The 17,218-nt window shown below is 34.1% G+C and overlaps 1 protein-coding gene across 1 annotated transcript in view; it reads right to left on the reverse strand.

Moving 5' to 3' along the window:
* Nucleotides 1-17,218, reverse strand: part of LOC129950419 (uncharacterized) — a 144,650-nt gene that overhangs the window by 78,657 nt on the left and 48,775 nt on the right. Inside the window, exon 8 of the mRNA XM_056062361.1 lies at nucleotides 16-1,344. Coding sequence (XP_055918336.1) covers nucleotides 16-1,344 — 1,329 coding nt within the window. The remainder of the gene's footprint in view (nucleotides 1-15; nucleotides 1,345-17,218) is intronic.

Raw genomic sequence — 17,218 nt, forward strand, 5'->3', positions numbered from 1 at the left:
AGATTTTTAACTCACCCTCATCGTCACTGCCCGAGGTGATCTTCTCACCCTGTTCACTGGAATTCGTTTGGTTAAGATCCTCGCTCGAAGCACAACTCCCATTGACAACACTGTCATTGTCATTCAGTCTATCCTGCTGCTCTGGTATGATTCCCGCCGAACGGAATTCGTCCAATTGTCGCTGTTGTTGTTGCTGCTGCTGCTGTTGTTGTTGCTGCTGCTGTTGGTGTTGCAGGTGGTGCTGATGCATGAGCGGAGGTGAAGATTGGTGCGGATCGGTGCTGCTATGATGCATTTGATGTTGCTGCTGTTGCATCTCATCAAAACTTCTCGCTCGAATGTACTCGCCATAATTGGGGCCAAGTTTTGAGCAATCTGCCATTGTGGACGGGTCATTAGCTACCTGGTCATCATTTCCATTCAACAGTTTACTGCTGTGAGCCATCGTCTCATTATTCTCATCCAAATCATCGTAGGAAGCTGGCGAAGACGAGGATTTTCTTTTTAACCCTGTTTCTCCACAACCGCCAACGCCACTGCCACCACCATTACCACCTCCGCCAATACTTAGCGGAGGAGATGGTGTTGTCACATCAATGGCTGCCGATGAACCATTCTCCTTGTTATCACCGTTCGCCGACATCGACTCGTCGTAATCACCTTCAGTCGTTTCACCCGATCCTGTGGCCGATGCCTCTCCGCCGAGGCCTGCATTGTCCTCGAAGTAGTGATTAGATGATTTCGAGGTTTTCTCATGCAAAATATGGCTCTGATTGAAGCCGACATTACTTCCCAATCCACTTACTCCTGTTGACGCCACCGCCGCCGCCGCTGCATTATTAGCCTCGTGATGGTGCTGCTGAATTAGGGCCATGCTAGCGACTATTGACGGACTCGTGTAATCCCGATCCGAAGGGCTGGGAAGCTGTTGACGATGCAGCATATGTCCCACCATCATCGATTGTTGGTGCTGCTGCTGTTGCTGTTGGTGCTGCTGATGGTGTTGTTGCTGTTGGTGTTCTTGGGATGAAAGATATTGCTGGTGTTGCTGGGACAAGGAATTAGGTGATCCATTGTCCAAGGAACTTCGGAAATGTGCCGAGTAATTGAGGTGATTAGTACCATGCAAATGGTGATGATGGGAATGATGATTATGCTGCTGATGGTGATGGGACTGTTGGTGGTGATGAAGGCCATAGGCGCCACTAGTATTAATACCAGCACAGCTTTTGTGCGACTGCAGTTGGGGGGAGTTGTTTAATGAGAGCAATTGATTGTCAAGACTTCGAATATGGGCCAAGGGCAAACCGTAGCGTAAGTCAGTGGCATCATCGGTTAGATCACCTGTGGAATGGACATAAGATTTAAATGTTATTAGTTAAAGAGAAGTGAAGATATTGTTTATTTTAATGACTCTATAGATTTTTAAATATAAATGTCAGTATTAATACAGACAAAGCCTCATTGAATTTTTTAAAATTCACTACAAAAATGGGGTACAGCGGCACAGCTAATGAAAATTTTGCATCAAAAGTTTTATAGCCGTGTTATATGTCATATTTATCATCTTTCGAATTTTTTTTAAGCAAGTTGAATGATAAGATCGATGTATTCTTAGAGAAGGACTTTGTGAAGTTATCCAGAACAATGACAATAAGTCGGAATTGCGCGATATGCCGTCATGAATTTATTTAAAGTCTCCAATATCTCGCTAAAAAAGCTTAAACTTTGTGTATTGACAACTTGATTTATAGGGAGCCAATAGAAAGTTATCAATGTGATTCGAATTCTAGCATTTTTGACAACAATCAAAATATACTCTAACAACTAAACCAATAAAATACTGTTTCTAACTTTCTACTGTTTTATTAGTAATTGGAACCAATGCTTCCTTGGCTTACATCATCATCTCACCAACCAAGTCAAGTCATGTCATTTATCTTTCACTGCACAGCACAACCCATTGAATTATTTTGATTAATTGAAATACTCTCTCGCTAATCGATCGAAAGAGTATATAGCACATAATTATACCACTCTCTATGAATCAAATTTTCCCACCATCAAAATCTACCGTATTAACCTCTATGCTCAGCTCATACCCTACTTTTGCATGTCTACAATATACAACAATTCTTTTCCAATTCAATTAAATTTTCCGAAATCAATTTGTCTATTTAATTACCTATGGTTATTCTATAGCTCCTGTGGAATGCAATCAAAACGCCCACCTAAGTGTTGAGAATATAATAGTTTTAACAATAATTGCTTTTAGAGGGTTGAATCAGAGCCCCCACCAACTATACACCACCTCTAAAGAATAGACTTCCTAGAACCAATCATCATATTCACACACAAATGCATATTCCTTAAGAGTCTTCTATAACATGCGGTGATGCCTCGGAGCCAAAGACTGCGATGGTGATGAAATGGAAAAGACCCTGAAATTATACCTACCACCTTCCATCAAACTAAAACACCAAATACTGACTTTATCGTGCCAATGATTGACTATAGGAACTCTAAAGGTACTTTCGAGTCGTCGTAGTCGCGGTCGTCCTGTGTACGAGTATGATAACAAGGACGAAAAAACAATTGAAATTTTCTTATATTGAAATAAAAGTCACTTCTTGTATAAGTGCGGGCGATATCAAAACCGTGTATTAACGGTATACCACCATTATACGTATACATTGCGCTCCTAATGACTTTCTTGCATGTCAAATGATCATCACTCTGCACCTCTCTCTGCCCCATCTGAATAATGCATATAGAAGAGTGTACTTCTTTAACCACCTTTCCTATACCTTCTATCAATATGGTTTCAGGAGGTTCTATAGCCTTCCTAGGAAGGAGGGAAAGTGAAAAGCAAAAACAATCGCATAAGGAAGCATTTAAAGCTAATGTTTCATTTAATTATATGCAATCGACGAATTGGGTCCTTTTTGTTAGCTATTTCATCGATGTAATAAACCAAATCAAACTTAAATGTAACACATAATTCGGTTACGTAAAGGACACCTAGTTAAAATGTAATTAGAGTTGTTGTTTTTTTTTGTATTCGTTATATCAGTAAAAATGTGTGTGGTGTAGTTTTGGTACCTTTAATGATTGGGGAAAGTCTAGGTTTCTGTGAGAGATCGAGATAGATTGATGGTTTATGTCAGCTAATAATAGAAATTAACTTAATGGTGGACAATTTAATTGAATTTCCATTTTATTATATTAAGTTGGATTTTATTTTTTAAGTGCTATTATTTTTAGTGTTTTTTAAGTTCGCAGACACGAAACTTATGGTGTGACCAAAAACCGAACGAAAATTATGTGCTATATAACTCTACAGACTCTTTTTCATTAATTCTTTTTGATAATTAATGTAATTATTTTTAATTTTGTGGAAAGTTTGGACTTATATATAAATTTGAAGAGTTTTTGGAACAGGTTATCATATCCCTGACATTTGACAATGCAACACTAAAAGGAAGATTGCAGATAACCATTTGAGAAAACTATTAAATGCAAATTTAAAAATAGGATGTTTTACATGCATAAGCTTTAAAAAATACAATTTTGTATTAGATAGAAAAAGTTTAAAGTCAAAATCTTTACTATTTCTCAATACACTTTTTAGGTTTAATGATTATGGTAAACAAGTTATCAATTCGATTTTTCTTAAAAAACAACTTACTTAAAATAAGCACCAATATTTTGCATCTGATAAAATAAATTTTATTTCAGTATCTCATTTTATTGCCGAGATATTTTTGTTGAAAACCAGTTTGTACAGATTTGTAGTAGCATTTCTTGAAACTTCAAATTTGAACAACTTTTAGTAATTTTTTTTGTAAGAAAAGCTGTCACATCGATTTTTCGGAAAATTTTACAAAATCTCAAAAAAGTTATTCTTTGATGCAAAAAATTTAAATTTTTGAGGTGATTTCACTTTTTGTTTGCAAAATATTCGATGTGAGTGTTGTTGATTGAAAAAGTTTAAGTTGTACTAATTGTACTAATTGTGTCACAATACAGTTTATAATAAAAAAATTAATTAAAGCCGTTGGAGTTATTGGTTAAAGAGATCTTTTGGGGTCAAACAATTTTTACTTTTTTTAATCTGTTAATTTCAAAATCCTTTCTCCATCTTTTGATATGATTATCTTTAAAAACAAAATTTTTTTCGAAGGCGATATCTTCACCTGTTCGTGAAATATAGCCAACGAGCAAATGTACTCTGATGCATGGACGTACAATCGTAAACGTAGACCTTGAAACGTCGATAAATGTCAAAATTTTCAATTCGAATGCTCGGAAAAATTACCGTCTGCGTTATAATTCAGTAAAGGTTAATTTTTGTTCTCTGGTTGCTTTATTGTTTTTTGACTAAGTTGTATAGTGTAAAACTTTTTCTTTTTTACTTAGGACATGAGCAATTCCTGAGAGACTCCATTTAGACGACAGGAATTTGTTCAATTTTCTTAGAATCGGTTATCTCTAGAAAACTGGAGGCAGAACTTTCAGCAGCAACTGCAGCAGGGGCGGCAGTGCCAATGGCGATTTCTTCGAAGTTTTGCACCAAATCGGGGACATCACCGTTCGGCGGCTGAGAGATTCGCCGCAATAGATCCAGCAGCTGCACACTTATTCGCAGCTAATTCACTTCTAATTTTCTTCAATAGTGTGATGTTCTGCTGCGCCAAATGGGTTAGGATACCATACGGAAAGAAATACATTGCGAATATTACAACGTCAGTATGGGTGTGATCGCAATACTGTATAAAATAAATTAGGTGGCGCAACAACCATTCCTGTGTGCGAGTACTGTTGTCAGGGATGGAGGAGACCTAGAGCTTATATCCGGACGGCTAATTTGAGAAAGCACTTTTTCACGACAAGAAAATCTAGTAGCATTGCAACACCTTCTTCGGTAAAGTATGGGGCTGAAGACAATACTGTCTCGTCAAACGTACTATGCGCCCATGTGTTACAAGCAAAGATTGTGGTACAGTACAGTATAGTACATAATCCCATTCTTTAGGTGTTGTTGCAAGACAATGTAGGACTATCACAGATAGATTTTTAGTATGAGTCTCCAGGCCATACTAGCATTGTCATAAATGCTATACACTTCTTTCCTTGCAGGCGTCATTTCGGAAATCGATTTATTTTCGCCATGGCGGGTGATGGCGAACGTGTTAATGGGCAATGATGCCTGGGCGTTTTAGGATTATTGAAATGGATGAACGAGCCATCGTTTTTGGTGATAATAACTTCTTCTATGCCGGGGATGGTATTTACCAAGAGTTTTTTTTAACGTTGACTAGTTTTTTGTCATCGGGCTTTGAATGGAGTTCCCTTTCCTTCGATAGGCACCTACGTGATTGAAGTTTCTTCAGCTTTTTTTCGGGATTCATTTTAAACTCGATCTGAGTTTTTTCACAATTTGTTAAATAACTAGAACAAATTTTCGAAAAAATAAATTTACGACTGGAAATACGTGCGCCAAAAACAAATTCAGCTGTCAAAAAAAGACAAATAACGTTAATTTTCCACTAAAAATCCAGAATTTTGATAAAACAAAATCGCTTTTTAGATTTTCAAAAAAGTGTTTTATATGTTTACTCGCGACATATGGTAACTATATGGCAAACAATTTCGAACTGGTGATTTTAATCAAACATGACTTCACTATGGTAGTAAAAGTGGGTAACCCGTTTTCTTCCGTCCGTCAGTATGTCTGCCCGGGCCCCTAGAGCATAAAGTATTTGCTTAATGACTTCAAATTTGGGAAATACTAAATGCTACGAGCCGATTCACGTTAAGCTTTTAGGCCTTTTTTAAAGACTTAAAATAACAGTAATCCCCATACGAATTTATTGGTCAAAATTCGAAAATTCAAATTTCCTCATAAAGAAACTGATAGATTTTTTAAATTTTCGCTAAACATTTTGTTCTTAATTTGACTTCTTTCAATACAAACATTTTTGATTGCGTTGTTCCAGAAGGATGTCTCCCATAGAACCGTTATTTAGTAGTTATTTTTATTTCTGCACAAGCTCTGTCGCAATAACATTTGATGATCAAAAATGTCGTTGAGGGTACCGACTCTGGAACAGGCAACATAAAGTTGGCCACGTGAAAAACATGATTCCTCCAAATTGCACCACAAACGTGAAGTGTTTGCCCTTGGGCTTTATTTATGAGCATAGCAAATGATAAACGCAAAGGATATTGTAATCTTTTGAATTCAAATGGCATATCGGTTGGAATCATAGGGATACTCGGTATCAAACACACTTCTCCTTTTGATTTACTAGTTAAGATTATAGCTTCAATCAAATTTTGCAATAACTTTTTTACTCCCAATCTGGTGCCATTACACAGTTTTGGAGGATTATTGTTTCGCAATAATATGATCAAAGAACCAATTTTCAGATTCAAGCAATGCGGTGGTATACCAGCCGGTTCCAATGAATTTAAAAATTCAATTGGATAATTCATTGCCTTATCTTGATTCATAACACTGTCAATTGATTTATATATCGTTTCGCTTGAATTTGAAAATGAATGGCATTGGTTTGAATGTATTTCGGTTCTAAAACGTTCTCTCAACCAATCATGATTTCTGTAATTCTGAAGAATGTTCGGAAAAACAAATTCAATCCAATCATTGATGTTCGGTAAAGTAGGTGAATACGCATATTAATATTCATTGTCAATTTTCGCACATATCTCCAAAGAACTGATGACTTCAAACAGGTGTTTATTTCATCAGCAGGACTTGATCAAGGAATGACAGGCAATGTTTGACGAAAGTCCCTTGACAGCAATATCAGAGCACCACCAAAAAACTGTTGATTACCGCGTAAATCTAGCATTGTTCGATTAAATGTTTCTATTGATTTTTTAATCGCAGAACTTTTGCCATAGCAGAATTTCTCGAAATATTGCAAGTTGGAGTTTCAATCACCAGTACATTCGATGGCAATAATGCACAGTGTGCGGTCCGACCACCTTCTAATAATGTAGCAGCAATTCCCGAAGATGCAAGTGCCAATGCAATTTTCTGTTAAGATCGAATAGTCGCTAAAATTATGCAACGAAAGTTTTGCCTGTAACCCAAGGGGCATCCAAGAAATATAATCCACCTGTATTATTGGAAACATACACATGTTTTTTTTTTGAATATTCAATTTGGTTATAATCGATAGTACAAATAAACGTAAATCATTAGAATTGAACTCGTGCTCACTTTGCAATTCACGATCAAAAAAATCATATATCTCACGATTTAGTGCGGGCATACCCAATTGTTGTACTGCCTTATTTACAATTGTAAAACACATATCTTCAGTTATTATTACAGCTTCGTTCTACATTTTCAAGGTAATCAACAAATCGGGATTTCTTTATGTATTGGTACAAATTGTTTGTATATGGGAGTATAGAAAGATGTTGATTTTACACCTTTTCAATTTTTTTTTTAATTTTCTCTGCATACAAACCTTCTCTGGACTTCTTCCAATAATTCAAGACCAAAATTAGCCAAATCGGTAATGGCATTGTTGAGTTATAACATAACAACGAAAAGTGGCATTGATTTATATACATATAGATTTAAAAAAAAAATTTACTTTTGTTTCGGAATTCAATATCTTGAAAATTGTTCATCATTTTTTTATAAAATTGAAACGCAAAGCGTATATTAATTAGCTCCAAATAATTGCAAAATTTGAAAAAAACTAAATATACAAAACTTATTTAAAAAACAAAAGCTTTAAAAATGTATAAATGCAAATTTTGAAAAATTAAGTTTTTTTTTAGAAATCAAATGTCGTTTAAATTTATGAAAACAATTTTTTTTCATATACATTTGAAAACCTTAAAATTCAGGAAATGTTTGTAAATAGACTCTTTGGATGCTTTAGCAAGTTCGTATGGCCCTGCATTGTATTTAACATGAACTACGAGAACGCAAGTTTAATCATTTATTTCCATATTTGCATAAGTGAGGTCTTAAAGTTTTCAACTTTTCCCGATAGTTATAACTCAATAATTTGTATATTTTTCGTTCACACATAATATTTAAAAGCGAGTAACCTTTTTTTCATCGTAGTACCCGTGGCATGATGGTTAATGCGTTGAACTGTTACGCCGACGATCTAATTGCGTACAGAACGGCACGAAAGGTTGAGGTCATTAGAGTTCTCTTGCAGTGTGATTTCGACAAAATTCAGCGATATTGCGACTACTGGATACTGAAAATAAATGTCCAGAAGTCGGAGACAATTCTGTTCCGGACTCCGTTGGCTAGGGCCACGAATGATACGTGCAAGAATTGAGGCAAGATTGGGTCATCGTTTATCTTCACGGGCAGCAATTAGAGAGCAAACGTGTAGTGAAGTACCTCGGTATCCATGGATAGATCAGTACTTATATTTTCACAGACGTATAAAAGCTTTGACGAAACGGCTGTTTTACAGCAGTCGGCTTGATCCCAGAGTGAATGTAATTTGCGACGCTGTATTGGCTTATATTGAACAGTCGAATCTTCTTATGTGCATTACTATTCCAACGAGGCCTATACAACGGGGCACGAATCAAAAGAATTGACATTGCAAGAGATATGTCTTCGACCAACAATATGATTTTCGGGGCGTTCTATCCGAACGACGAGTATTTTGAGAGTGCACGCCTGAGCTGCTTCATTCCAACAGAGGCATTCCTCTTTTTAGATATATGCAGTCTGATACAGGATAGATTGGCAGTTCCGCTAATCTACCACGTCAGACAACGAACCGTGTATCGGGACGTCATGGCACAAGCTGGAGCAGAGCTCCTTCGGTTAAGTAGGGCTGTGTCCGAACGGGACCGAACTGATAGGGTGAAGCAGGAAAACCGGTTTTAGTGGCTTTAATCGGCACTTGATAATGGACAGTCGTGATGGGATTTTATGCCTTGGCCGGCTTACATACTTGATTTATAGTTTTAGGGTTTAGTTTAAAGAAGAATAGACTTGGTGGCACGAACAAAAAAATGTACAAACAAAATGAAAACAAAAAATAAAAAAAAAATTAAAAAAAAAAATGGAATGAGAAAAAAAGACAACAAAATATGAAAAACAAAAAAATGTTAGGTAGTTAGATTTTCTGCTGTGGTTGTTCTAGTTTTAAGTAGTTTATAGGTAGATTATAATAATTTTAAGTAGTTTTTAAGTAAAAATAAAAAGAAAGATATTGAAATTAGTTTTTTTTTAATTTTCTAATAAACAAAAATAAACAAAATAGTTCTCAACTGACTGTTGTACCACCCAATTTCTTTGAACCTTTTTTTATCATACATAAAAGGTATTTGAGGTGACAAATCCATTTATAGAACCCATTATTTTACCTTTTTGATCAATTCGTCATGAGGTTATGGCGCAATTTTTAGTTTAAACGGAATTCAAATATCTTATGTGTTATTTAAATAATATTTGTAATTTTTCTTCTAGTGTTCTTTAAAACCTTTCAAAAGAGCTCTCTATCAAATAAAGTGTATCGCTTAATTCCTTAAAAATGTCTAAACAGTAAAAAAGTTTGTTGAGTGTAGAGACATCTGAAACTTTCCATATAAATATAATTTGTAATTTAATTGTGCTAAAAAAACGGATCAAACTGAACAAGAATCATATATAATTCCTGTATTCAAATGAACCAATACTATTAAAGTCTTTTTTCATAACTTTTTCAAATTTATAAAACAAAATAAAAATAAGAAAACAAAGTGTAGATACAAATTAAATTAACGGTTACAGAAATTAACTAGATTTCCAACTTTCATTGTATTCAAGACTCAATTCAATTTATTTGAATACAAATACCCACTTAGGAACCTAAAACCTAACCTAAATACATTTATCGTAATTTATAAATCAATTAAACTAGGTGTAACTGGCTTTTAATTTATTTTGATTCATTGTTGATTCTTGAAAAGAAGTCTATTGCCCCCAGGCCAGGCATGATTAAATTCATAAAATCAAGAAATCAATAATGTGGGGGCGTCAATAAAATCACTCTCTTATTCCAACACTGACGCCGCCGGCTCATATCCCTCTACCGCACTACCGTCCGCACAGCCATCCACCGTACTGCTCCATCACAGCTGCTGCCGTCCGCTTCCTCGTCGTCGTCGTTGTTCTGACAAATTGACGGCATTGCCAAACAAACAGCACATTAACCATCTACTGCTAATGATGTTAAAATCGGTCCATACAGAGAACACATACTTATACATATAAATATATGAAACGGTGACGCGTAATCCTCTTAATTTGGACATAACATATGTAGGTAAGGTATTCTTGAGATTCGGTGTCCTATTATCTTCTCCTCTCTGTCCAAAGTGTCCTAATGTGTCTGACAAATTTCGAGTGGCGGCACGAGTTCAGATACAAATGTATCTTAACTTATTGTTTGTCCGATGATAAATCCGAGAATCTTTTTCGATATTTTTATGTTTTGTTGCATCGCTTCAGATCGCTTGTGGTTGTGATGCGATGATGAAGATGTGATTCCGGAGTCAGGATGTGTATACAAGGTACCTGTGCATCTCGGACAAGGGCGATCGATAAGATCATCATCACTGAATGACATGATGGTTTTCGAACTTGATGCGCGTCATATACAACTTCATACCTAAGAGAGATTGACGGCGGCGGCGGCGTTGCGGTCGTTGGCAATACGTTAAACACGGTGTCGGTTAATGCCACAAAACAAGAATTACTGTCACTTTTCATCATCGTAATGGACTTTAACAGCATGAACTGCATTAGATGAAATGTCAAATTTGTTTTAAGTGTTTTTAAAGCAAGATGCACACAAAAAAGCCTCAATTAGCCGTAAATAGGTACAACATGACTCGATTAGGGTCAATTTACAGGATCAGACCGACTCAATCCGTCACGGACAACCAACAAAAACCCAAGATTAAGATCAAAGGTTTTTAAAGGGCGGATTTATTTGTATATGTTTTTGGACTCATATTTTCTTTCTGACCATCACCAAATGCATTGCTGACGGGGACGACCGACGCCGCGCCGCGCCGCGTCGGCCAACAGCAACGGCAGCGTTAATTGTGGTCTACACGCACAAATTAAGGGCTTTTTTTATAAATTATTGTCTTTCACTTCGACATGAAATCAATTTCATAATTTTTGTTTTGATTCCATTTGACTGATAACGTGAATGACTAAGGAGGTGCATAGTATGGAGCCTTTGGTTTCAAGACCTATATACTTAAATACACAATTTGAAGGCAGAAAAATAGGTAAATCAAAAAAGCATATTACTTCGTGTACCACGCCTTATAAATACGGTATTTAATTGGTCTTATTAAACGTAATCAATGATCAAGTTGTTTGTATACTCACAAAAGTAGACCAATATATTGTATTACAGTTTTCTTGTCTCTAAATGTATATTTACACTTCGGAAAGTCATAACCAAAATTAAGTGGTTTTGTTTATTCGAATATGTATGAATATGTTAACTAAATGATGATTGATCAATATATATGTATGAACAACAAAACTAGGTGTACCTATAGTTAATGTACAAGTTAACCCATTAAGCGAACGCTAACGATAATAATTACTTGATTTCTAATCCAGATAAACTTTATTAATTCGAATTTTGTTAATTATATTTGAATTTCTGTATGAGTCAAAATATTGGAAGTAGGTTTAGTCGGTATGGTAGGTAGGTACTTACCAACCAATATGAAAATTTATTGGGGTGGACACATATTGTAAAATTCAATTGAACATACAAAATTTAATTGAACGTTGAATTTAATAGTAATTTATTGTTGATTTGTAAGATTGTAGATAAAAAGATAACTTACTGCTATGTGAAAAAATTTTATTCATATGTCTTATAAGGTTATTTAAAATAGTATATTAGCCAAAAATTTAACAAATACCTTTTTTTAATGCAAACAGTATCACCGTATGCGTAAAATTACTATCAGTCATGTATAGTGACCAAAAGAGGTTAAAGCTATGCCTGGTCTGGATAATTGTATGGTACTACTCGTAGAAAACTTTGTACAATATCGAGTTATTTTTAAAATTCCGATTTTTTTTAAATTATATACTTCATCGATTTAGATTTTGTTTGTATTTCCTTAAATAGTTATCTCGCGTCCAATTTCTTGACAAAGTTTCTAGTCTCTTAAACTCGGTTTATTGATAAACTAGAACTCGACTAAGGTCTTACTCATTTTTTCATCATCATCATAATTTTACTTCTTCCAAACGTCTAATTGTTAGATTCATTCGGGTTTAAGACCACAAAGAAATATGTGAAAAATAAAATATTTTAAGGAAGTATATAAACTTAGACGTAGTGCTAAAAAGTCAATAAATATTAGATGGGTAATGTAAAAATTTGTGAACACCGATAGTTTAATAAAGGGTAAGTTACATATGATTTTAAACCCATTAAATTATTTACCGTACTCGTAGCATGATGGTTAGTGCCTTGGACTGTCATGCAAGAGGTCTTAGCTTCAATCCCTGCCTGTGCCACCTTAATTTAAAAAAAATAATTTTCGCGGGTACTGCCTCTTGCGAGGAATTGACAAATCCTTCAAGAGTAATCCTTGTCATGAACTGTGTGTGTGTACTCGCACACAGGAATGGTTGTGAGTTGTAAGTCACTAGGCCCTGGTTCACAACGGACTGTTGCGCCACCCCATTTGATTTTTTGATTTGAAATTTTTTACTATTCGTGTGCTTTATTTTTTGGGTTTTTAATTACCAAAAATAGACATAACATCTATTAAAACTATGTCGAGAAATAACATCCAATCTTTAATAGTCAACATTTCTATGCACAACATGACTAGATAAGATTAGGTTAGGTATTGCTGAAATGACTGTAAGCGTGATGAAATAGGACACACTTAGGCCAGTTTTATGGCCCATTGTGATAGCAAATAAATCTTGAGGCTTTTTTCTAAGCTCAATCAAACCAGTTTGAGTTCCTTACGAAACATGAGAGGCTGATTATGCTCATATGTTAAAGATTATTAAGATCGTTATAGGGTAATTGCGAGAGAGATGCCGCGCTTTTTTGAAAATTGATGTAATTTTTTATAAAAGTAAAAAACACAATTTTTTAAAAACAACTTAAAAATGGATTTATTTTCTACCATTATAAAACATCAAAATACAAAGTCATAAATTATTTCATAAATATTAATAATACTATAAAACATATTATGTGTGCCATCTCTCCCGACATGCCGTATATTAAATTAGTTGAATTTGTATGTTATTTTTATTTTATTTTATTTCCAGCATGTTTTTTCGTTCCTCATCACGTCCACAGTCTGTGCAGAGGGAAAATTCTGGTTTTTTGTAGCGTATAAAATGTTCATGTAGCCACTTGCTACATTTTGAACATTGGATCCAATCCTCCCTTTTTTTTGTCAAACAATAATTTTTCCAACATTCCGCACAGACATTGGGATTTGCAGCCGGCTGGATCTTCCTTAAGTTAAGACTTCTGCCTTCTGTCTTCGTCTTGAAAAAGTCAGCGCTGGAATTTTCGGCACTGGTGAAATTTCTTGAAGTAGTTAAGTTGGCATGTTGAAGTGTGTGTTTCATTTTCAGAATGATTACAGTTGTTCGATGTATTGCTGGTGGTTGGAATTACCGGTTCCAAGTTCGATTCAGGAGATAAAACGATCGTTTCTGAAGGAAGAGCTGCCGATTGCTGAACCTCGACTGCAGCTGAGTCTGATATTCTAAAGAAGTGATCTGGAATAGCTTGAGGATTAAAAGGGTAGATTCTTGTGGCTCTGAAACTTGAAGCTCTATTTCCAACAGAAGCTGCTTTCTCCCATGCATTCCCAATTAAATGCCCAGCCTGGTATCTCGTTATGGTTCTGTTTTTATGATAGTTCATCCAAACCTTGGCTTCGTTATGGAAAAACGATTTTAATGGCTTGAAAAATATTCGATCTAAAGGTTGCAGTGCTTGGGTAGTATGACTTGGTAAGCAGAGGATAATGATTTCGTTGTATTCAGCAAATTCCAGCACCTCGAAGGCATTGCTGTGAGACGTGTGACCATCCAAGATTAACAGTGTCTTACCTACAGGTTTTCGTGGCATGAAATGTTCTTTCAACCATCTAAAAAATAATTCAGCACTGATGTCCGATGATTTTTTGTTCATGTAAACTTCTTTATCCATACAGCTTCTGCAAAAGTCGTTAGAGAATACGCCTAGCAGCATGGCAAACATTTCTTCCAGTTTCCCTTAAAGTTGGACACGTTCCGATGAAATGTACGACGTTCTCTTTGTCTGCTAAATTGCAAATAGTACACTCCAGTAGTAAATCGGGTCTGTTCAGTATGAAGTTCAGGTTGAGTAGTTCGCTTCTTAACTTGACTACTGTAGCAATGACGTTTACATTATTTGCATAATGGAAATAGTTCCTTTCTGCGAGATTATGGTTGAGCCTACTGTAAGTTGTTCTGTACAAGGACACAACTAATACAGCTACATATTCTGCTCTATACACTTCTCATCTACCGCTGCTATAACCTTGTACATAAGAGCTTTACTGTGCGATACATATTCCGCTTTTAAATTAAAATTTAAGTTACATTCTTCTGCGAGACTCGACCGCTCACTGTATCAGTGATTTTGGTCTTCTCCAGCTTTTACTATTAGTTTTCTAACAAGTCAGTATTAGTTCATACTAAAAACGTCCAGAAGATAATCCGCTTCCATCTTTAGGGTCTTCATATTATATTATAGAGGTGATAGTCCGTAAGTAATTTGGCGTCATTTTTGGCAGACGGAATGTTCTCTTCACATAATGTGCTTTTGCATCCCCATACTTGCGAGCCATACAAAAGGATACTTTCTGGAACTTGTTAAAATTAGATGTGAAGAAATGCTCAAGTTCCAAAGACAGCACGGGAATTACAAGATCGAGTTTTTAATTCATTTAAGAACTTTGTTAAGAAATTGGCCTTGGTTCAATTCCATAAAATTTCGGCACTTTTTAAAAATATAATTTTTGGGGAAAATATTTAAATGTAAGTACAATTGTTTAAAATATTTAATTCATAAAAAAAGGCCCATTTCTCCATTTCTGATAATAAAATTTCTTGCAATATAATAACAACAACATTTTGTATAAAATTCTCTCTTTTCAAAATATCATGGTCGAAAACTAAACTTTAAGTAGTACATAATTTTTTTTGGAGGTTTCAAACGAAATTATCATATGTAAACAACAATATTTTTTATAGAATAAAATAATCTTGAAATCAATAACTTCTCTACTTCTGGAAATATTATAGTCAAAAATCAATTGTTACCAACTTTAAGTATAGTGTTTTCTTAGGTTTCTATTTTTTTAATTAAAAATGTCGATTTTATTTTTTTTAAAAATAAGATTTTTTTTTTGGTATTGTACCATTTTTTTCGGAAAATATTCAACTGGTTATTTTTTAAACTTTTTAATTCATAATAAAAGCATTAAATTTAAACCAATTTTGTAACACGTGACAATGCATAATATGAAATTTAATTGGAGTCAATAGAACCATTGGTTCGCTTTATTTTGTAAATTGATAAAGCAAAAATAACACCCATTCAATTTCTTTGAAAGTCCTTCTTCACCTTTTTGATGTTGTTATCTGTAAAATGGGATTTATTTGAAATGGTTGTCCTAGCCCATTCTTGAAATATGGTCAGCCGAAAAAAGTATGTCGAACCGACTTATATAAACATGCTAAGACGACGACCTTGACAGTTCACCAATTGGCAATAAATTCCCTTTTTTAGAAAAATAAGCAGTTTCAAAAAAATTCAAGATTTGGCAAAAATACTTTTGAATTTAAACTTTTGTTTTCAATCTTCTAAAAGTTCTTTACAATAAATTTTAGTTTATTACTTAAAATATTACCTGCAAAAATTTAAAGGGCACCAAAATGCATAGAATCTTTTGTAAATATGGAACGCAACTAAGCTGAAATAGAAATATCTATCAACAGAAGATGGTTTTTAAAGCTATAGTCATGTTTCCGCTATGATTTTCGAAGAAGGTTATTTCTTTTACCTGTTTCTTAACTGAAAATGTCTTAAAAGTCTGATTGACTACTAAGATTAAAATTTTAAAAAGACATCCAGACATCCTTCAGTTCTTACTGTTTTCTAAAAAAAAAAAGAAGCCATTTAACCTTCAATTAACCTACTTTTCGTTCTTTGTTTTCTTGAGAATCAAACATTTTAACCTACTTTCAAAAACACACTATTTTGGGAAGGGGGGTTTCTTGTAGAAATTAAATTGTTTTTCACACTGTTTATTAAACAAATACCCTTTTAAATCAGATATTTTAATTAATTCTTTTAGCTCTATGTTTTGAAACACTTTATTTTTTAAATTTAATATATCTCAGAAATAAGTGCTTTAAATTTGGTAAAAAGCGTGGCCTTATGCATAAAATTTCGTATTTTGTTTCTAACTTTAATGGTATTAAGATATGTTCAATTTTGAAGGGATAAAACATATACAATGTTTGTGAACTTAGTAAATAATTTAAATAATTTAATAATTATTATATTTGAAAAAACCTTAACATAAGAAATTTGATCAGAATTAAAGAAATCATTTTCAAAAGGAAAAGAAAATGCCTTGGAAATACCAGAAACTATTGCATATTATATTTAAATGATGCACAAAATAAGTTATAATTTTTTGACCGAATAATTCACAGTAAACAAATTTGTAAGAAAATAACAAACCCCAAAAAGTCTTAAAGTTTTGCAATATTGATTGTTATTGATTATTTGACTTCAAATAAATTAATCAATGCCTGGCTATAAATAAAATTGTTTACTTTATAGTTTAAACAATTGAATATCACTTTCATAAATCAAATTTTAAAGTCAAATCGTTTCTAATTTAAAGATTTAAAAATAAAATTGTGAAGGTACAAATAATGTCATAATTTTTACCTATTTATTTAAGAATTTCCATTCACATTAATTGTTTCAAAGTTTCACTAAGATGTCAAGTTAACTAATTACGATTTCACAATTTGTCATATGATTTTCAAAAACAAAAATCACGTGGGCGCAAATTCGACATGGAATTATAATCTCCTTTAAAAGCTGAACTGTATACCTTAAATAAGTATCTCATTAAAATTATTAAT

This window comes from Eupeodes corollae, chromosome 3, assembly GCF_945859685.1.
Source record: "Eupeodes corollae chromosome 3, idEupCoro1.1, whole genome shotgun sequence".
Taxonomy (NCBI): Eukaryota; Metazoa; Arthropoda; class Insecta; order Diptera; family Syrphidae; genus Eupeodes; species Eupeodes corollae.